We start from the raw sequence: 21,424 nt of genomic DNA, 5'->3' as shown, positions 1-21,424 counted from the left end.
GAAGTTTATGTGATGTAGGTCCCGAATGACCATCCAAAGTTTTTTTTTTTTTTTTTTTTTTAAAGATTTTACTTATTTATTTGAGAGAGAGAGAGAGAGAGAGAGAGAGGAGGAGCAGGGGGAGGGGCAGAAGGAGAGGGAGAAGCAGACTCCCTGCTGAGCAGGGAGTCAACTTAGGGCTGGATCCCAGGACTCTGGGACCATGACCTGAGAGGAAAGCAGATGCTTAACCGTGGAGCCACCCAGGCACCCCACCATCCAAAGTTTTAAAGCAGGAGCGGAGATGTTGAGATTCAAACTCTCAGAAATACAATATTCCATTTCTTCTGCTGTTTATCCTCTGCTCGTTTGCACAGTAGAAGCTGTAGTTAATTGAATTTTTACTGTCCAATGTGAATTGGAAAGAGTTACTCAAAAGAATTGGGCTGCTTTCCTGGAGATAATCCCATAGACGCAGGTGATGATAATTCAATATGGGACTAAAGGAAAGAGTTTTCTCTGCCACTTTCCACTGTATATCTGGCCAAGACTCTTCAGCACTTCTTTTTTCCCCCGAGAAACAAAGGAGGCAAGTGGTCTCAAAGCATCAGTTCCCAACGTGTATCCCATGTGAAACTGGTGCCATAAGATGCTCCATGAAAAAAAAATTTTTTCTAGAAAGATCCATTTGGGAAATAGTATGTATTGCATATGAAAATTTCACAGTAGATGTATATTACATTAAAGACCCAAGAAGCCCTCTACTAAGGGAGTCTTTTTAAAAATGTGGTATAGTGATTAAAAACATGGCTATGCAATCAGACAGAAGTGGATTAAGTTCCGGCTGAGCTCCATATTTGGATATGAGATCTTGGGCAAGGTACTTAATGTCTGTGCATCTTAGTTTCCTAGTCTGTAGAATGGTTTAGTAATGGTACCAATTTCATAAGATTGTTACAAAAAGTATATGGTACATGAACTAGTTGGTTCCATAATTAGCTATTATTTCATTCAGTGTTTTACAAGAGGTTTAACTTTTTCTTTCCTTCTCTTCTTCTTCTTTTTTTTTTCTTCTTTTTTTTATATTACTTGACTTAATATTGAAGGAAGCAGTGTTGTGTGGGAACTGCTGGGCTAAGACTTATTTCTGAAATGCCTGCATGATTCCTGGTTGCAGGCCGAGAGAGGAAAAGCAACTTCTGGGCAATGAAGACTCCATCAGAAATGTTGGCATGCAGGTATCGGAGCTCTAGAATCAGTGAATAAAATATCATTCCTGTTTAGCTCCAAGGTCAGTCTGTGTAACTTCAGTGGGTGTTTTGTGTGCCAGTTGTCTCTCAAGGGATTGGCGAGATTATAACTCAGGGCAGTAAACAGATATGATGAGATTGGTGTATTAGGGGTTTTCGATTACCAGTAATGGAAACCTTACTCAAACTCACTTAGCATAACCAGGAATTTATGGGCTCATATATCTAGGAAGAGTATTAGGAGAGCTCAGAGAATGGAAGAAAAAGTGTTGAGGAGTCTGGAACTCAATGTATTAGGACTCTTGTCCTCTTTTCCTTTCTCCTCTCTCTCTTTGCTGCTTGTCTTGCCCCATTCCTTCCTATCACAGATGGTCCGTTCCCACATGGAGGGAAGAAGGTTGCCAAACAACCCCTCACAGGAAGACAGAACTCTTTCCTTCCAGGCCTCATGGAACGATCCCCAGCACTGGATTTGCTTGGAACACATGTCTGTCCCTCGGCCCAATCAGTCGCTGTTGCCAGGGAGATGGGCATTGTCATTGGCCCCACACATGCCCACTCTTGGTTGTGGGATGGGACCCGCCACCTGAAGAGAAGAGATGGGAAGGCTCAGTAGACCTTCCCATGCTAGAGCTGCATGCGGGAGAAAATGCGCCTAGAGTAAAAGGTTACAAAATGACCCCAAGTGGTAGCAAGGTTTTCATGTTTTTATATAAATTCCCTTTCCTATTGATTTAAGCCACTTAAAAAAATTTTTTATCTGTTAAATGATTCTTGTTCCACATCTCATCTCCCCCCCGCTTTTTTTTGCAGTTAAAATAGTATATTCATGACTGTCACTGCCCACTTTGTAAAGTTGGTCCATATAATATGTTTTTATAAAATCAGGATTAGGATCCGTCACCTCAGTGCTCTGCTTTTCAACAGGACGATTTTGTCCCTCAAGGGACATCTGGCAATGTCTGCAGATGTTTTGATTGTCTCCAATTTATAAGTGATCGCTTGATTGTGTAACTGGCCTTTAATACTGGCCCGAGGCCAGGGATCCCTGCTAAACTTCCTGCAGTGCCCAGGATGAGCCCCACAGCATAGAATTATCTGATCCCAAATGTCAATAGTGCCACAGTTAAGAAACCCTGCTTTAGTGGTTTCAGGAGAACAGACCTTCTAATAGCCAGATATGTTACTCTACATCTTATGGATTAAAAATAAAGTAATTTTATTTATTTTTTAAAGGGCTTTTGCTTTTTTTCTTGATTGTATCAGTGTATGAGAGTGTTATTTTGCTCACATTCTCACCAATCAGTAAATGTTTATTTCTTACCAGTGTGATAGACAAAAAAGGTCTGATTTGCTCTTTTACTTTGCATTTCTGTTACTACAATTAAGGGTCATCTTTTGGGTATTTATTGATCATACATTTCCTCTTGTGTGGACTACTTCTTTTTTTAGGTTCTGCAAGTATTTTTTTAATATATTCATAAGAGATCATTATTAAGGATATTTATACCAGGTTGCTAGAGATATTGCAAATATTTTCTTGATTATTTATTTTTTGTTTTTAAATTTTTATGGTGCTTTCTAGAATGGCAAAATTTTAAGCGTCTTTGTATCAAATCATCTGCCTCTCCTTTGCTTCCTGTCTTCAGTGTTACACTGGCTTGCTAAGGCTGCCATAACAAAGCACCATGGCCGGGATGAGTTCAACGAGAGAAACGTATTGTCTCCCAGTTCTCGGGTCTGGAAGTCTGAAATCAATGTGTTGGCAGGGTTGGTTCCTTCTGAAGCCTCTCTCCTTTGCTTGCAGACAGTTGTCTTCTCACTGTATCCTCAGATGATTGTCCCTCTGTACCTGTCACGTCCAGATTTCCTCTTATAAGGGCAGTCAGGAATCCAGCCCTTGCTAATGACCTTATTTTAACTTAATTACCTCTTTAAAGACCTTATCTCCAAATACAGTCATATTCTTAGGTACTGGGGGTTAGGACCTCAACATTTTTAGGGGAACACAGTAGCCCACCATCATCAGAGAGAGGCCTCCATCACCTCAGGGAATATGTTAATATTTGGGGAGAAGTTCCTATAATCATTATAAACCTATTATTTGTCACCAGTGGATAATGATGGCCAGTGAGGCAGAGGACAGTTTTCCTGGGGAGGAAGGAAGGGACATAGGAGTTAAAACAAATCATTTATCCAGCTGTTTGGTGTTCCTTTCCCATTGATCTGTCTTTTGGCTTCTACTGGCCCATCTGTCGGGCTCTGTCAGTGTAATCGTGAGGACACACAGTTCACCAGGGCAAGTATGTTCATTTTTCCATTACACAGCTCCTATAGGAATGTCCTCTCAGGCTGCTTTTCTCTCTCTCCTCTTAATAGAGTTTGCTGGTGCAACAGAAAGTCTAGAAATAGGATAAAAGGGTTTAAAGCCATTACAGGGGGGCGCCTGGGTGGCTCAGTGGGTTAAGCCGCTGCCTTCGGCTCAGGTCATGATCCCAGGTCCTGGGTTCGAGCCCCACGTCGGGCTTTCTGCTCAGCAGGGAGCCTGCTTCCTCCTCTCTCTCTGCCTGCCTCTCTGCCTACTTGTGATTTCTCTCTGTCAAATAAATGAATAAAATCTTTAAAAAAAAAATAAAAAATAAAGCCATTACAGGGACCAAAAGCGAAAACAATATGGGAAATTGAGGGGGGAGGGGAAGATCAGGTATTTGGGAACGTTATGCATCCCCAAACCTAATCAAATAGATGGGAAAACATGTAGAGATGTAACAGATCTTTAAGAGACTACAGTGAGGTGAGCTTTCAAACTCAGAAGCATATAGAACTTTGGGCAAAGAACAATGTGTAGAGACAGACAGATTTCTAGATGGAATCAAGAACAGTTTCTCTCCGTTGTCTTGGAAACGTGGCCCAAAGCTAAGAAGGAGACATTCAGCAGAATGATAAAGAAAATTTCTACTGGCTCCAGGGTTATGAAGTCACATCTAACTGACACGCAGACTTTGGTAACTAACTCCCAAAGAAAAAGTGATTCCTCCAACTCTCATTAAGTTCACTCAACTATAAACTAGCCATTTGACATGCATATTAAGGTTGTAGAATCTTCCTGTTAAAATGGGAATAAAATCAATCAGTCAGCAGGCAAGCAGGGACGTTGTAGCATTCTCCACCCATTTCCCAATAGCCTCCAGGGACTTGAGAGTTACAAGACAGAAGGGTTGGAGTGTCTAGTCTAGCCAGCTGCAGAGACTTCCCTCTAGAGGGTCTTAAATTTTAGTTTGCATGAGAATGATTGTATCAGACTGTTTACATAAATTTACTAGCCTTCTATTTACTGGGCAATTTCAACAGCTTTAGGCTCAGTTTTATTGCTGGTGGCTCTGATGAGCTAGATTTAACTGTTCCTCATGCAAATATAAAGTCAAGAGCATAAAATGTGGACTTCCGAGGATAACCACGAGGACTGGATTATTCATTCTGCAATGGTGCACCTGACTCTACGCCTTAGGAGCCCGTCTGTGCTGTTTGTTAGTGTGGGCAACGCCGATGAGGTCTAATTGGACGTGTCAAGTGAATTCCCAGGGGACTCCCCCTAGCCTCTTGGCTTTCTCAATGACTCCTTTGTATACCTCTGCTATCTTGTTCTCCTCGGGGACTCAGGGAGAGCCACATCATTGTATTCTCACCTGTTCAACAGGCTTAGTCTCAACAGTCTTTGAGAAATAAATACCAGTTAAAGGGGAAGAAAAGCACCTTTGGTTGGTGATTCCTGGGTGGTTAGATGACCCCTCTTGGTGTAATTCTAGACTATTTTGTGTAGAAGGGGGAAGGAGGTGCTCAAAATGCATTTTAATTTTCATTATCCATTCTCTTGACCCTCAAGATTGTGTGTTCTTTGTTTTTAATAGTGTTACCTGATCTTTACACAGTCTGTTTTCACATTAGAACCTGTTTTCTTAATTCTTATTCTGGGGCATATAATTAATCTGGATCTTGAATTAAAGTGATGTGGTATAGACATAGTACATTGTCTGTAGTATTCGCAAGTGAGTAAAAGAGTGTACCCGCTATGAAGAGGAAGACTCCAGTACTGATTGTCTGCTTGTACTTACATATATGAGACTTCATAATTATTAACAGGTTCTTGTTGTAGAATATTCAGTTGTTTCTAAGTTTTGGGAATCATAACCAAAACAGCAGTTGTCATTGTTATAGTTAACTGAATAATTATTTCTTGAGGAAATATTCTAGAAAAGTAAAATAACTTAGAGAATAGGAAGTTATATGGCTTTTGGTACAGTTTGCAAAAAGTACCTCTGGAAAGCTGTTCCAATTTATATTCTCAATAGATGGACATGGACATGAACTTTCTCCTTTAGGAGTCATAAGCCAAGATTGTCTAGGGAGTCAAGAGTATGAACCTCCCAAGTTATGACCCAGCTTCTATTAGAATTACTTTTGCCCTTATTTGGTTTCAGCCACTTGCCTGTTTCAGGAATATGCCAGGCCTCAGGGCCTTTGCCCTTGCTGTTTTCTTGGCCTTTGACATAATTTCTCCAGATGTCCTCCTGGCTCACATCGTCACCTCTCACAAGCCTCTTCTTGAATGCTGCCTTCTCTGTGGAGCTTTCCCGGATTTCCCTATTTACCAGTGTACTTCTGTCCCTCTCACACAGATATGTTCCCAGGCTTCAGATGCTCCTTCCCTATTGCATTTTGCTCCCTATCCCTTGAGCCTATAAACAACTGGATTTGCTGTTGTACCCCCAGCTCTTGGCACAGAATAGGTAGGGCTCAGTAATTGTCGGATGAGTGACTGAACCACTGCTCTGTAGATCTGCTTTTGCCGGTTAGCACTGATTAGCCTCACAGCAGGCTTCCCTCATCATCCTTGGCCAAAGGAGCAGCAGTTTTGTTTGGGTTCATTTCTGGTACTTGTCAGCTCGGTGGAGTCCGTTATTTCTATAACTGCTGGTGTTGTAAGGTGGCCATTAGTAAATCTGCTATCTCCCATCATCTCGGTGATGTCCAGCTGCCACTGAGATGGGGATCATGACTGACGAGGCTTACTCTGGTCTGATAAAGAGCCAAAGGCACGTGTTTGATCAGAATCTTTATAGACAGATCAATTTCTGAAAGGAAAGGACCAGAAACCCAATAGAAAAGGGATGAAAGATTTGGGCAGTTCACAGGAACGTGGACACGAGACTTTGCCTCTTTATGTTCAACCTCACTTAAGAGAATAAGAGAAATACACATTAAAAGTACATGTGATATATTTTTCAATCTGTTAGGGGTACAAATGTTCCCGTCTGGTGGTAAGGCTGTGCGTAAATAGGCAGCCTCATCTGTTGCTGGCGGGAGCGTAGACTGGTGCAGCCTCATCTGTTGCTGGTGGGAGCGTAGACTGGTGCAGGGCCTGTGGAGGGATGTCTGGAAATGGCTTTCAAAATTCACAGTTGCATATGCTCGGAGCACCTGTTTGACTCTGTCGGTTAAGCAGTGGACTCTTGGTTTTGGCTCAGGTCATGATTTCATGGGTTGTGAGATCGAGCCCAGAGCTGGCTTAAGATTCTCTCTCCCTCTGCCCCTCCCCTTAAATAAATAAACCAGTCTTTATTTATTTATTTATTTTTAAGATTTTATTTATTTATTTGACAGAGAGAGAGAGAGAGACCACGAGAGAGGGAACACAAGCACAGGGAGTGGGAGAGGGAGAAGCAGGCTTCCTGCAGAGCAGGGAGCCCAATGCAGAACTCAATGCAGGGCTCAGTGCAGGGCTCGATCCCAGGACCCTGGGATCATGACCTGAGCTGAAGGCAGACGCTTAACGACTGAGCCACCCAGGCACCCCAGTAAAGCAGTCTTTAAAAACAAAATAAAACTGCGTATGTTTTTTGACCCCCCAATTTCATGTCTATGCATCTGTCATACCCGCTTATGAGCAAAATGCTGAGTGCATAAGACTCTTCACCACAGCCTCATAATAGCCAAAAGTAGGAAATCACCTCAGGGGCCAGGCCATAGAGAACTAGCTTATCCTATAGGATACTTCCATAAAGAAAACTGCTCTGCCGCTGTAAAAGGAGCCAGGATGCCTTATTTGTGTTAATATACAAATACGCAAAATGAAAAAAAAAAAGTATGGAATGCCGCCTCTTTTTTATAAAGAGAGGGGGAACTGTAATATATTTTTGCATTTGCCTTATATACTTGGAGCCATTCTGGAGGGTCACACAAGAACTGGATAGCTGGAGAAACGGGTGACCGTGGACATGGGTTAGGTGTGTAACTTTACAAGGGGAGATTCTATGCTCTGTTTTCACAAACACCTTTAAGTTTTGCATCACATGAAAAGTCTCACCCATTCAAAAATACGAAGTTAAAAAAGTCATCCTAGAGACACGGGCTAATCTGGGAGAGGCGGCGGTGGATTACCTTCCTTTGTGAAAGCAACATTGTTAATTCCAGCCAGAATTCAAGGTCCCTCCTGAATGCGGCATCAACATCATCAGTCAATTTGCTTCCCCCACTCAAGGCGTCTGGGTGCACTGGCCTTGGGGAGGGAGCGTGTGCGCGCCTGTGTGCGAACCTCGGGGCATTTCTCCTTCCTCACCATATCCTGGTTGCTATAGTGCGGAGCTCTATTTGTGACACAAAGAAAACACTTTAAAGAAACGCTGTTTCCTGACCATGACTTCCTGGGCAATCTGTTCTTCCGGAGACTGCTGAGCACGAGAAGTTTCCGTGTGTTTCTGGACAGAGTGAGCCCAGCTCATTCAGACCCTGGGCACCGCGTGGAGCCCAGCCCCGGGGTAAGGGACATGCTGTCCCTCGCCGGGGCTGCGTCTCGGGGCTGCGGGGGCTCCAGGCCATCGGCACCTACCCCTCCCCTGTCTTCTCTCCTCAGTGGCCGCTGGCAGTGCAGTTGGTGCCCTGTGAGTTCTGCACCCAGAGCCGTTTCTCATACCTAAAACCGCCAGTGAAAACAGGAAGTGATGAAGCAGAATTCACCCTGCATCGGCACCGAGCAACTTTTCTTTCTTTTTGTCATTCCTCATCAGGTGTAGACACGTGTGGCCATCTGCACTGTAGGATCCTGGTTCTCCCGGCTTTGGACCCTCGGGGTTTACCATGCCGCCGCCCGCGGACATCGTCAAGGTGGCCATAGAATGGCCGGGCGCCTATCCCAAACTCATGGAAATCGACCAGGTCAGTAATGCCTGCCACAGTGTGGGGGTGATTGTTGGTCTTCTTTCTGTTTTGGCATTTTCACAGACTTTGGATTGCTCTTTCCCCCCCCCTCTTTCTCTGTCTGGCTGTGGTGGAAAATCTGTGCAATAATAGTTGCAGTGTAGTTTGATTTCTGTACCACATACAGCGGCGATGGATGGGGTTTTTATACTTGCTCAACGTGCACTCAGATTGTGTCAATACAGGGTTTGTGTCTGAGGCTGTGAGAGAGGCGGCAGGGCCTGTGGCTGGGGCTCTGGGCAGTGGACACAGTGGAGGTCGTCCTAGCCCTGCCTGGCAGGGGCTTATGAATATGGGCAGATTGTTTTGTTATAGGCAATACAAAACTTAATTTTTTGACTCACTTTTCCCTTCCATCTTTGCAGAAGCCAACAAGCGCATTATAGTAACAGCCTACTAATGAGGTGATTATTTCAGTCTAGAAGGACTCAGTCTCGCATCCCAGCCAATTATAATTTTGTCAGTATAAAGTGCACTGTGTCTAGTGTATTGTCTGGCATATAATGAATGTTCCAAATATTGACTGAATGAAGAAATATCCAGAAGATGTTTTAAATGGCCTTACCTTTAAAGGCATCCTTTAGCTTGGATTTTGACAGTCTTTGATTGGATCTGATTACAGATTATCTCAGGAAGGTTACTTATATCATTCCAGAGCAGATGATTTAAGGGGGAGAAAAATAAAAGGTTGAGACTTAATGTACACTCTGGGTTTCATAAAGCAAATAATGTAGGATTCTAGATGACTTTCGACATTTTCAAAATTAGGGTACCATGGCAACTCTACTTCTTATTTATGCTCTCAGCACTATTTTATGATTATGATCTATACTTTTTTGCCCCCAGTTGGATTTTATTATCTGGCTGAAGAATACGGCAAGAGTTGTATGGCATTGTGTGGGGTCCAAAAGACTCATTAAAATAAATGATAAAAGTCACATCAGAATTAGTTGAGCTTGAGTGTGGATGTGAGAAAGGGTAAAATTTTAGGATTGTCATCAAAAAAGGTGTCATCAGTCCAGCTCATCATGGTCATTTTAACTGCTCTCTGAGGTAGTTTTTGTGAGGCTCTAGAAGTAACCCATGCAGATAGAGAAGCCCACCTGGGAGTTTTATCCACATTTGTGTCAGCTAACAGATGTTTGTCCTTTTTCATGTGCTGCTCGAGAGAGGGTGTGAGCTGAATTTTAAAGTATGTCTGGGACTCCTTGGTGCAGACTCGATATAGTTAGAATTAGTTTGGCTACACCGAGAGAGCCAACAGTTTCAAAGAAGAGTTGGCCTCTCCTACCCACATGGGCAGTTCTGGGCTGCCATGATGCCCCAGTGTCATGGACCCAGACCCCTTCTGTCTTGTTGCTTTGCCTTCTCCATCTGTGTGGTTGAGGACCGTTGCTCGGGCTTTACTTGGGAGCTCCCTGGAAATGCTGAGTCTCAAACCCCACCCCATACCTCCTGACCCAGAATTTGCATGTTAGCTAGATCCCCGGGAAATCCTGTGCGTAGGTAAGTTTGGGAAGTGCTGAGTTGGATACCTGGTGCTTGAGTCGGAGCCTCTTCAGAATCACCTGGGGCACTTGTGTAAATGTTCTTGGGGACCCTCTGCCAAGAGATGCTCAGTCAGAGGTTTAGTAAATTACTTCCTTTTCATTCTGCCCCGGCCCCTGGGGTTTGGGAACCACTGCTGTAAGACAGCAGCTCCTGATAGATATTCTTCGGGGTTTGTGGAGTCCATGTCCTGTTCTTGCCTTTGACGATGGCCTTTGTTCTGTGTTCTTTGTTCTGTCTTGATACTTTTTTAAAAAACTATCTTTTATATTTTAGAACAATTTTAGATTTACAGAAAAATTGCAAAGGTTATATGGAGTGTTTCCATATACCCTTCAGTCAGTTTTCCCTAATGTTTACATCTTAATATATTAAGATATATATTATCATTCATTTAGGATTCCTTTCCCCAAACTAAGAAATTAACAATGGCATTCATGACTGGTAACTAAACTTCCAACTTTATTGGGATGTCAGCAGTTTTCCCGCTAATATCTTTTTTCTGTTCCAGGATCTAATCCAGGAATGCCAGCCGCATTGTAATATAGTCGTCACAGTTCCTCGGTCTCTTCCAGCCCTTGAGAGCTTCTCAGTCTTTCCCTGTTATTTCATGGCCTGATAATTTTGAGGAGTAACTTTATTTCAATACAATTTCAAATGGAGAAACGGCAAAGAGCCTCTGACTGCCTTTTATCCAGATTCTTTAATTATTAATGTTTTGCTTCATATGCTTTATGGTTTTCTCTCTCTTTAATATATATCTTTTTTCTGAACCATCCAAGGGTGATTTGGAGACATCACCCCCCTTTACCCCTGAATACTCGGTGTGTCTTTCCTAAGAAGAAAATCATTCTCTTTTATATAACCATCTTCTCTTTATAAAAGCGAGGAAATTGAACCTTTGTTCAAAACTATCATCTAACTCTGAGTCCGTAGCCCACAATCAGGAATTGTCACTTGTCCCAGTAATGTCCTTTATAGGTAATTTCCCTATAGGTGTTTTCCCTCTGGGATCATGTATTATTATGTTTATTGCCGTTTCCCTTTGGTTCCCATTGATCTGGAATGTTTCCTTAGTCTTTCTTTATCTTTTGTGACCTTGATAATTTTGTAGAGTACAGGACAGCCTTGTGGGATGTCCTTCAGTTTCAATTTCTCTGGTGCTTTCCCCCCAGGTTTTGCATTTTGGGGTGAATTACCAGAGAGATGAAAAGTGTCCTTCTCAGGGGTCTTGTATCGGAAGGTACATGATGATTCCTTGTGTCTTTCGTGGTGATGATTCTGGTTTTAGAAATGCAGATACTGAGATTCTTGGAAGTTCAGTGATTTGCCAGTCCATGAGACCAGGACACAAACCCAGGCCTCCCTTACTCTCAAGACTGAACTTCTAAACAGTTGGCTAAATTGTGGGCCTCCTGGCATTGCCTCACACAAAGAATTAGAATCCCAGCCCTTGACGGCCCTGCAGCTGCTGGAGTTGGAGGAAGAGCCTAGCGGCAGTGTTGGTATCACGTGGTGTTTCTTTCTCTTTCTTTCTTTCTTTCTTTCTTTCTTTCTTTCTTTCTTTCTTTCTTTCTTTCTTTCTTTCTTTCTTTTTTAAAGATTTTATTTATTTGGGGCACCTGGGTGGCTCAGTGGGTTAAGCCTCTGCCTTCAGCTCAGGTCATGATCCCCGGATCCTGGGATTGAGCCCCGCATTGGGCTCTCTGCTCAGGAGGGAGCCTGCTCCCCGCACCCCTCCCCCACCACCTGTCTTTCTGCCTATTTGTGATCTCTCTCTCTCTCTGTCAAATAAATAAAATCTTTAAAAAAAGATTATATTTATTTATTTGATAGCGATCACAAGTAGGCAGAGAGAGAGGAAGGAAAGCAGGCTCCCCACTGAGCAGAGAGCCCGATGCGGGGCTCGATTCCAGGACCCCGGGATCATGACCTGAGCCGAAGGCAGAGGCCCCAATCCACTGAGCCACCCAGGTGCCCCTCAGGTGGTTTCTTGATCAAATCTTGATCAAGACCTTGAACTTGGCACAAGAATTAGAAACATATTTGCACATGTAGTGAGGACTTAAGCAATGATTGTCACTTGGGTTTTCTTCTAATCTCCCATGTTCAGTGAGCGTCGCATACCCTGCCTCTTCCCCATGGCACGTTACCTTTGTTCAGAGAGCTCTTTGTTCCTTTTTACCCTGGGTGGCTACTGCTTCACTAAAAGGTTATTTCTGGGAGTTGGGTTAGGGATTGCTGTCTCGTATTCTAGAGCCTTGAGTGTCCTTCCACTTGTCACCTGAGTTGTCGCTGAATGTTAACTTAAACCAGTGGTCTGACTCGACCTGGAATGTGCCCAAAAATCACCCAGGGAGCTTGTGAAAACAGCCCAGTCCCAGCCTAGGTGCAGAGATGTTAGTGCCATTGGCCAGGGGCGGGGGCTCCTTATCTGCTTCATGATGAGCAGTGAGTGAGTTTGATGGGGCAGGAGGTGGTGGTGGGGGGCTCCCCCATGTCATGGTCCAGGGGCTCATGAGAAAGTCAGGAGTCTGAAAAAAAAAAAAAAAAACAAAACTCCTTCTCTGAGTGCCGTTTCTCTGGTGCCCAGAGAACAGTCCGTCCTTAATAAGTGGATATTTAATTAATGGATAATTGGGAGAGGGAGTTTCCTGGTGAGTGGGCATCATATCTGCTCAGCCTTGCTCTAACCATGCCCGTTTGGTTCAAGGGCATGTCTGCTTGCAGTAGACTGGTTTGTCTTCTTTGTAAATTGTGAGGAGACGTTTCTGTGTTTCCACTCAGCAGGAAAAGGCCCTGAGGGCTTTCTCCGAGTGGTGCTTGTGCTATCATATGAGGCTGTCAAAGCAGGCGTCGGCCTTCTTACTGGCGGCCTCTGCTTTTTCGCTGCCTGTCGCTGGGCTTTCGCCCTCAGGACCCACTTGAGGCTGCCGTGGCTGGGTGTGGGGGCACCCTGAGCCTGAAGGGCGCCCACCCACTCGTCTGGTTATCTCACTGCTTTCTGCCCAGCATAGTTCTCAGTCAAGAGCATGGAGCCCCTCACCGCTCCAACGAGAGGCGTCCTGCCGAGAGCCAGGGTGGCCTAACCGATGCCCTCCAGGCTCCAGAACCCCGAAACGGGGGTGGCCCTGTTTCTCTGAGAGCCTCACTCACCCTCTCAGAGCCTCAGTCTCTTCATTTTGTAAAGCTGACATCATCATTTTCCACTTTCATGATTGTTGTGAAGAGTAAAGGAAATGTGCGACAAGAATGTAGGACATCGCCTGGCTCAGGGTCATCACTCCGTAAAGGCAGCCCGCATCGCTGCTAGTGTAAGCACGTTCTCATTCGGTTAGAAAGTGAGACGTGGGACACCTGGGTAGCTCCGTAGGTTGAGGGTCTGACTCTGGCTCAGGTCGTGGTCTTGGGGTCCTGAGATGGAGCCCCGTGTCTGGCTTAGCCCTGCTCAGTGGGGAGTCTGCTTCTCTCTCTCCCTCTGCAGCACCCCATGCTCATGTTCTCTCTCATGCTCTCTCTCGAATAAATAAATAAAATCTTTAAAAAACAAAAAAAGAAAGGAAAAGAGACATGCTGGTTTTCCTTTTTACCTGCCTTCATCATGAACAGTTCCCTAACTTTCTCCTTTCTTTGCCTAATGTTGTTAGTGTTTAGGAAGGAGACACAACTAAAGAACAAGCGGGAGGCATCGCCTGGCAGGAAGGGGGAATGCTAACGGGACGAGCAGCCAGTTTGTGCTGTGGAGTCTTCTCTGGCTCCCTAGCACTGCTCCGTGATAGCTGCTTCCCTGTCTTGGCTACTCACCAGCACTCTGGGCAGCAGCTGTTCTGCCTCTGCACACGCTCCTCAGGTCTCCCGTTTCTCCTGCCCCTGCATGGCTTTCTTCCCAAGTTACACACCGAGGCCGCAAAGCCTCCACTCCTGTCTGTGCCTCGCAGCTCCTCTACTGATGTGTTTGCCTCCATGGAGCCCGCGACGCCTTTGTCTCCTGCAGTCCTCTTTCCCCTCACTGCCAGCAGAACAGGGAAAAGGTGTGTCCTGCTTTCTTCCCAGGGCGTTCAGTGGGCCCCAACCCCGTCTCTTCGGCTGTTCACCAATAAGCTTTTCTGTTCTTACTTTGGAAGACCCTTCTCTCGACCTAGTAATTCTCTTGCTAGTATGTGATTTATTTCTTGTCTTTCCATTCCGAGTTGATTTAAATGTTGCCAGTATATGCCACCCCCTGTGTGGCATCAGCGTCTACTTAATCTTAGGATGAGTAACAACTTGCCTCTCCCTGGAGCTGCCCTCTGATGGCCGCAGTGCCTTCTGCTTCGTTAAATCAAGTGGTCTTTGCTCTGCCTTGGTTGGCCTCGCTCTCCTGGTTACACTTGGCAAAGCTGCTCCTTCTCATCTTCTTGAAACACCCCCTTCCCTTCATTAAGCTGAGATTCTCCCCCCTTGTCTGATTAGGTGTTGTGAGTTTCCTTCATGATTCCATGTCTCTCCTTTTGCCCAAATCTGTCTCAGCCTCAATGCGTAGCCCTCTGACACTGATACTGATCTTCTTGGTCTAGATTCCGTGTGCTCTCTGGGCTCTAAGTATAACTTCCAGCTAAGTAATACCAGCTCTGTCACCAGCCTGCCCGGCTTGCAGGCCATCAGTCCTTCTCTGTTTGATGGATACATTATTCTCGGTATAAACCCTCACGTGCCAACGGAACACAAGCAGGTGGTTCGTGAAACTGCCCAGACATAAACCTGCAGAAATGTGGTCTCATAGGTGCTACCGACTTTTGGAAGTTACTTCATGGAGAAGACGGATGGATCGGATGTGTTGCTTATATAGCCCCAGGTGTGTTTTCTCTGTCCTGTCTGTACAAGGAGATAGAGCCCTCTTCTACTGAGGAAAAGCTAGCACACGCCATTCTGGCGGGCAAGGGTCTGGATCATCTCTATTCTCTGTGCACCAGACAGATGCTTGGGAAGACTGTGAGACCCCAGGTTCGGGCCCCAAAATGATGACGGGGAGAGATGCATGATCTTCAACCTCAGCTGGATCCTTCTCGAAGATCCTTCTCAGTTGCTTCAGGGGTGAGGGCTGTATGCAGTGTGCTTCCACGCCCTCCACGTTCACTCCTGCAACAGCGGCTTGTATCGACCTGTGTCGGTTTTAGATATTTTGGGGAAAGATTCTGTTTGAAGAGAGTATCACAATTGAAAAAAAAAAAAAAAAATCATGGAGGTGATTCTTGAGTGGTCCGGAGACTTGAGTCAGATTGTTTAACTTGACTCCATCTGTGCTCCATGATTTCTCTTCGTATCATCCAGGGTTCAAGGTATGTGCAGGTGCTGTGTGAGATTTTCAAGTACCCTCTTGCTTTAGAGAAGCTGCCCCTTCAGAAGTGTGTTCCTGTGTGCTTATGTACCGGTTCATCACCTGTGGTTTCTTTCTAACAGTCTCTCTAATCCCACCCCGCTGGGATTCCTCCTGCCTGTGTTCAGCTCTTCCTTCCTTTAAATCCTGGCTTTGCGAAGCACTGCCCAGAGTCTCCTTCCTACTCAGTCCTCCTTTTGTGTGATATCATGGAGTTCTTTCTCCGTCCTTCCGATTGCTTACACCATTTCCTTTGCCTGCAGCTGTTATTCAGTTAATATATTCGGCACACAATGTTCCTTACATTTTTTTTTTTAAATGTACGCATGTGTTTTGAAGTAGATTATATGCTTCTGGTCAGCCTGTGTCTTAGGTACATTTGTAAGCTAGGATCCCTCACATGGATTTCTGTTTCTGTGTGTGTCTGCTTTAGGTTTGAACTATGAGCAGTAAGGATGAGAGTAAAACATTGCTATTCTCCATCTTCTAAACAGAAGAATTATAGTAGCACCCCCCCCCCCACCCGTATATGGTTGGGGATTTTATTTCCTTACAAGAAAACCTAGATGATGTGCTTTTTTAGGTAAGCATGTACAGAATGACCACCTCCTTTTTCCCCAACTGTCCTATTTCTGTAGTTTATTTAAGATGTAATCTAATATGGATAAATTTGATTTACCCAAGACCTTCCTACAGCTCGTTAATTGCAGAAAGCACATTTACACTGTTGCGCTTGACGTTGGAATTCTGCGCATTCTGTCCGTAACAGTGACAGTAGCAGTAGTGACAATCACATGGGCCATTAGATCAGCACATACTGTGTGCCCTGCATGGACTCTTTCATGCCCTTACTATAGCCCACTAAGGCAGGCTGTAGACTCCCCATTTGTAATTTTTCACAGGTTCATCAATCTGCCTCAGGTCACACAGCTGGGAAGCTTCTGATTTGAATCCAATACCACATGATGCTAAAACCCAGGCAATTTTTACTAAACTGTAAATCTGTCTGGTAACTCTTCTTCTTTTTTTTTTTTTTAAATTTCATTTCAGCTTTATCAAGGTATATTGACATATACAATTATAAGATATTTAGAGTGTACATCACAGTGATCTGATGTACAAATATACTGTGGGAGTCTTCTCCCCCAGCGAGTTAATTAACACGTTCATCACTTCACATATTTGTCTTGTGTGTTGTGTGTGTGTTTGTGTGTGTGAGAGAGAGAACATTCTAGTTCTACTCTTAGCAAATTTCAGTTATACAACACAGTGTCATCAGCAGTACTCACCACGTTACACATTAGGCCTTACTCATCTTACAGATGATCGTTTGTACTTTTTTACCAGCCTCTCCCTATTTCCTCCACACACACCCCTCACCCAGCCCCTGACAACCACTTTTCTATTCTCTGTTTCTGTAAGTGTGATTTTTTAAAAATTCCGCCTATAAATGACACCGTGTGTAGCATTTGTCTTTGTCTGACTTCTTTCACTTGCCTGGCCATTTCTTTTCAGATTCTCCATCTCTTCTGCCCCTTCCCCAGCTGGCCCCACCAACAGCAGCCTGATTCGAGCAGACACATGCACCATTACCAGTTTGCTTGTTCTGTCCTCTAAGGGTGGGATCTCCAGGGATGCATTCTGTTGTGAAAGCAAAGATGGTATTTTTTTTTTTTTTAATTAGGGAAAATGTGGCAAGTGGCCTGGGTCACTACAGAAGGAGCCCACCTCCTTCTGCGAGACGTCCTTTTGAGGCCAGGCACTGCTTGCAAGCATGGACTGGGGATAGACTCACATGGACTCAAAGTCTGGGCTGTCGCTTAAGAGCTGTGTGACTGGGGACAGGCCTCCTGCTTTGTAAGGAAGAATTGGCAATATTCGTACATCCTTCCTGGCATTGTGGGAATTCAGTGAGATAATCACTTAGCACTCTCCCTAATAATGGTAACCATTAGGAGTCAATTATGAATTTTTCCGAGTTGTACATAGAAGATTGCAAGCTTTATGCGTTTCACGCAAGATTGGAAACAATAATACAAATGTCCCCTTGAGTGCATTAAAGCCAGTTCTGTAGCCTGAAAACCCATAATTCCCATGACATTTAAATATGGACAGCCTGGTGCACTAAAATGACAGCTGAGCTCTAAATAAGAAGTTCTGAATTCGGAACTTTGAGATCGCATAGCACACAGAATGCACAAGAGGAACGTACTTAATACCACTGAACCGTACGTTTAAAAATGGTTAAAAATGGAAATTCTATGTAATGTGTAGTATACCACAATAAACAATTTTACAATTCCGTAGAATCAGGAAAATGAGACTGAATTTCTGGAATGGGAGGTTCCAACCTTGCATGGCAAAAACTAGAAGTCCTGTGATTTTCCTAGACGGAAATCCTAGAGTATTTCCAGCCTCAGCACCACTGACATTTTGGACCAGATGATTCTCAGTTGTGAGGGCCGTCCCGTACATTGTAGGCTTCAAGCAGTATCCTGGCCTTTACCCAGCAGGTGCCGGTAGCACTCCCTCCCCCACTTGGAGCAGCCAAAAATGTCTCTAGACGTTGCCAAATGTCCCCAGGGCAACAGACAAATTTCTCTCTTGCGAATGGACTGAATCAGTGGTTCCCAAGCTTGGTTCTGCACTGGAATCACATGTGAAACATACTGAACATACGGAGAGGATTGTTTGTAGGTACAGTTGGAGGCCCAGGGGTTCCTGTTCTTATCCAGCTCCCCGGTGATGCTGGTGCTCTGGGACCCAGGTTTGGAAGTCACTGTTGTGAGACCTTCTGGATTTCTTTCTTTCTTCCTCTCTTTCTTAAAGATTTTATTTATTTATTTATTTGTGTGAGAGAGATTGAGAGAGAGAGTGTGTGCACAAATAGAGCGGCTGGCTGAGGCAGAGAGAGAAGCAGGCTTCCTGCTGAGCAAGGAGCCCGATGCAGGACTTGATCCCAAGACCCTGGGATCATGACCTGAGCCAAAGACAGCAGCTTAACTGACTGAGCCACCCAAGCGTCCCTGGCCTTCTGGATTTCTGATGCTCTGTGCTGGTGACACCCCTGGTTCCCACAGTAGCCTTCAGCAGGTACCTCACACCTTGAACTGTGGAATGGTCCTTCTAATTCTTCACCTCTCCTCGCTCTCAGAGTCCAAACAGCACCTGCAAGAGCTCCTTCCATTCCACATGACAAAGATGCACCAAAGCCCAGGTGATGCTGTGCTAGTGCTTTCTGTGACGTCATCCTATAGGATGACATTGTGATGGGAATGGTCATCCCTCATCTGATTTTTGAATCTGTCGGCTTTGGCATTATAGCAGTTATTTCTTAAACTTCCTTTAAAATGGAGTGACCAGGCTACTTCCCTTTCTGGTTTTAGCTCTTTCTCTGCGTGTCGGAGTCTATCTAACCTCATAAAATAGAGTTTGCCATGCTTTGGAAGAGGAAAGAAGGCAAACATATTTCTCCTGTCAACCAAGAGCTCAGTTTAATTGAGCAAGAATGAACTCTAGCATTCCACTTTTCTTTCTGGGAATGAATTGCGGATTTTAGTTTGGTTTCTAGGTGGATTTCCGCAGGGAAATCTTTCTGCAACAGGGTGGCTGTGGTGAGAGGAAACATAACTTTCCTTGTTCCCACTGTGCATTCTAAATATATTACTACATTTCATTAATTGACTTTATAAAGATTTATTTTTGTCCTTTCATCAAAGCCATCCATAGTCAAAACACAACCAAATGGCTTTGATATAAGATGTATCCATTTTCAAAATGGTTGTGGGAGCGTCTGGATGGCTCCAGCGCTTAAGCGTCCAACTCTTTTTTTTTTTTTTTTTTAAGATTTTATTTATTTATTTGACAGAGAGATCACAAGTAGGCAGAGAGCCAGGCAGGGGGTTGGGGGAAGCAGACTCCCCACTGAGCAGAGCACCCAATGTGGGGCTTGATCCCAGGACCCTGGGATCATGACCTGAGCCGAAGGCAGAGGCTTAACCCACTGAGCCACCCAGGCACCCCTTGACTCTTTTTTTTTTTTAAGAGATTTTATGTATTTATTTGAGAGAAAGGCAGAGAGAGAGAGAGAGTGCACGAGGAATGGGGGACAGAGGGGAAGTAGACTCCCTGCTGAGCAGGGACCCCCCCCCACACACAAGTGGGGCTCGATCCCAGGACCCCAGGATCACTAACTGAACTGTGGCAGTTGCTTAACTGACTGAGCTACCGAGGCGTCCTAAGTGTCCAGCTCTTGACTGGGGCTCAGCTAATGATCTCAGGGTCACCAAATTGAGGACTGCCTAGGACCCACCATAGGCCGAGCTGGGCATGGATCCTAGTTGAGGTTCTCTCTCTCTTTCCATTTGCTCCTCTCCCCTCTAAAACAAACAAACAAACAAACAAACAAACCCAAAAACCAGAGTTGTTGTGGATGGGTCATTACTCTGGGACAAATTTGTGGTGATCTGTTTGGGTTCGTAGGTCTCATCACCATAAGGTCTGCTGATCATTTCCAACTCACTTCCTTCTTGACCTCCTGACCCATATAAACAACTGACTATCAGCCCATTTGCCTTGCCCATCTGTATGTCCCTTGCTCCACAAACTCAGTATATTCTGAACTGTCCTTATTGTTCCTTCTCCTCCAAAGCCTGTGTAGTTTTGCTTCAGAAACTTCATGTTTTCCTCTTCCTAGTGGTAGATGTGAATATGCATTCAGTTTGCTGAAGCTGAAACTGTGTGTCCTCCTGGGCCCTACTCTCTCCCTTAGCTTTGCTGTCCAATCAGTTAACTCTGAGAACTTGCCGCCTCTAGTTCCTCTTCCTTGCGTCTGCTGCTGAGGCTCTGGCCAGGCCTGTTCTCTCTGGGTCTTGTGGAGGAAGAGAGAGACCAACAAGGGAGGACTTATGCATTAGTGTGGGAGCTATGCCCCAAAAGCAGAACTCTGAAAAAGAGAGGGCAATGTCTACACAAGCAGGAGATTATGAGTAGAAAGTAGGCAGATATACATTGAGGACTATATGGATGTGGGAAAGAAATAACTAGAAATCTTAGAAATGGAAAATACATATATGGTAAGTGAAATATTAAAAAAAACTACAAAAGATAAATACAAACAATAAAATGCATTGACAAAGTAGCTCTAGAGTAGATTTGGCTAAAGAGAGAATTGATAACTTGGAGGATGACAATGAGCACTTCAGCCAGGACATAACCCAAAAGATGAAAGAATGAAAAATATGACCACAAAGTTGTGTTAAAAGGGTACATTAAGGGATTTTGGCCTATGTCTAATGGGCAGTCCTATTAATAAAGAACGGACTGAATGGTAGAGAGGCAATACTTGAGCAGACCTTGGCTAATATCTTACCTCTCTGGAACTGAATTGAAATTCCACAGTGGGAGAGAACAGGGGCTCTGGTTTTGGCTGGTTGGATGAGAAGAGGCTCTGCTATGAGTAGCTAAATGGACTTAATACTTTGTCCAGGAGCCAAAGGGGAAGGAAAGGTTTATCAGCAGGGGATCGACACAGTATGATTTGTACTTTTAGAAGATTTCTCTGCTGAAATCTACCTAGAAGGCAGCCTACAATTTGCAATTCATTTTCAGAAGGAAAAGCAGAATGCTAGAGTTCATTTTTGCCCAGTTACACTGAAATCTCAGGTGAGGGGAGAAATGTTTGCTGTCTTTCTCTTTACGTTTTGTGAGAGAGAAAATGAAATAAGAGACATTAATTAGGCAGTCCTTGCAGTAGTCCAGGCAAGAAGTGATATGCCGTAGCTTACGGTAGTGATGGGAGACAGAAGTGAGACACATGTCTCATCAAGATGTATAAGAAGATTAAATTAACAGGAAACTGATGATTGATTATATGTGATAGGGGGTTAAGGGAGGGGGATATGCTGATGATTTCAAGATTTCTTGTGGGAATAGCTGGGCAAATGGCGGTGACAGCTATCATGACAGAAAACACTAGCGGAGGGATATTTAAGTGGACTCACAGTCCAGAACTTGACAAATGGATTCAGGAGAATAA

General features: G+C 44.4%; 1 protein-coding gene across 7 annotated transcripts in view; it reads left to right on the top strand.

Annotated features, from left to right (window-relative positions):
• The window catches only part of ELMO1 (engulfment and cell motility 1), a 545,585-nt gene that overhangs the window by 91,437 nt on the left and 432,724 nt on the right, over positions 1-21,424 (top strand). For 5 of the 7 annotated variants that reach the window (XM_047695461.1, XM_047695463.1, XM_047695459.1 and 2 more), the window contains one exon: positions 8,294-8,441. In XM_047695461.1, the coding sequence (XP_047551417.1) occupies positions 8,364-8,441 (78 nt within the window). In that variant the 5' untranslated portion in view covers positions 8,294-8,363. Of the gene's footprint in view, positions 1-8,025; positions 8,168-8,293; positions 8,442-21,424 lie in introns of those variants that run through there. The other 2 variants (XM_047695466.1, XM_047695465.1) reach the window with 2 other exon arrangements.

Source organism: Lutra lutra, chromosome 11, assembly GCF_902655055.1.
Source record: "Lutra lutra chromosome 11, mLutLut1.2, whole genome shotgun sequence".
In the NCBI taxonomy this organism is placed as follows: domain Eukaryota; kingdom Metazoa; phylum Chordata; class Mammalia; order Carnivora; family Mustelidae; genus Lutra; species Lutra lutra.
This window is presented reverse-complemented; position numbering and strand designations above follow the sequence as displayed.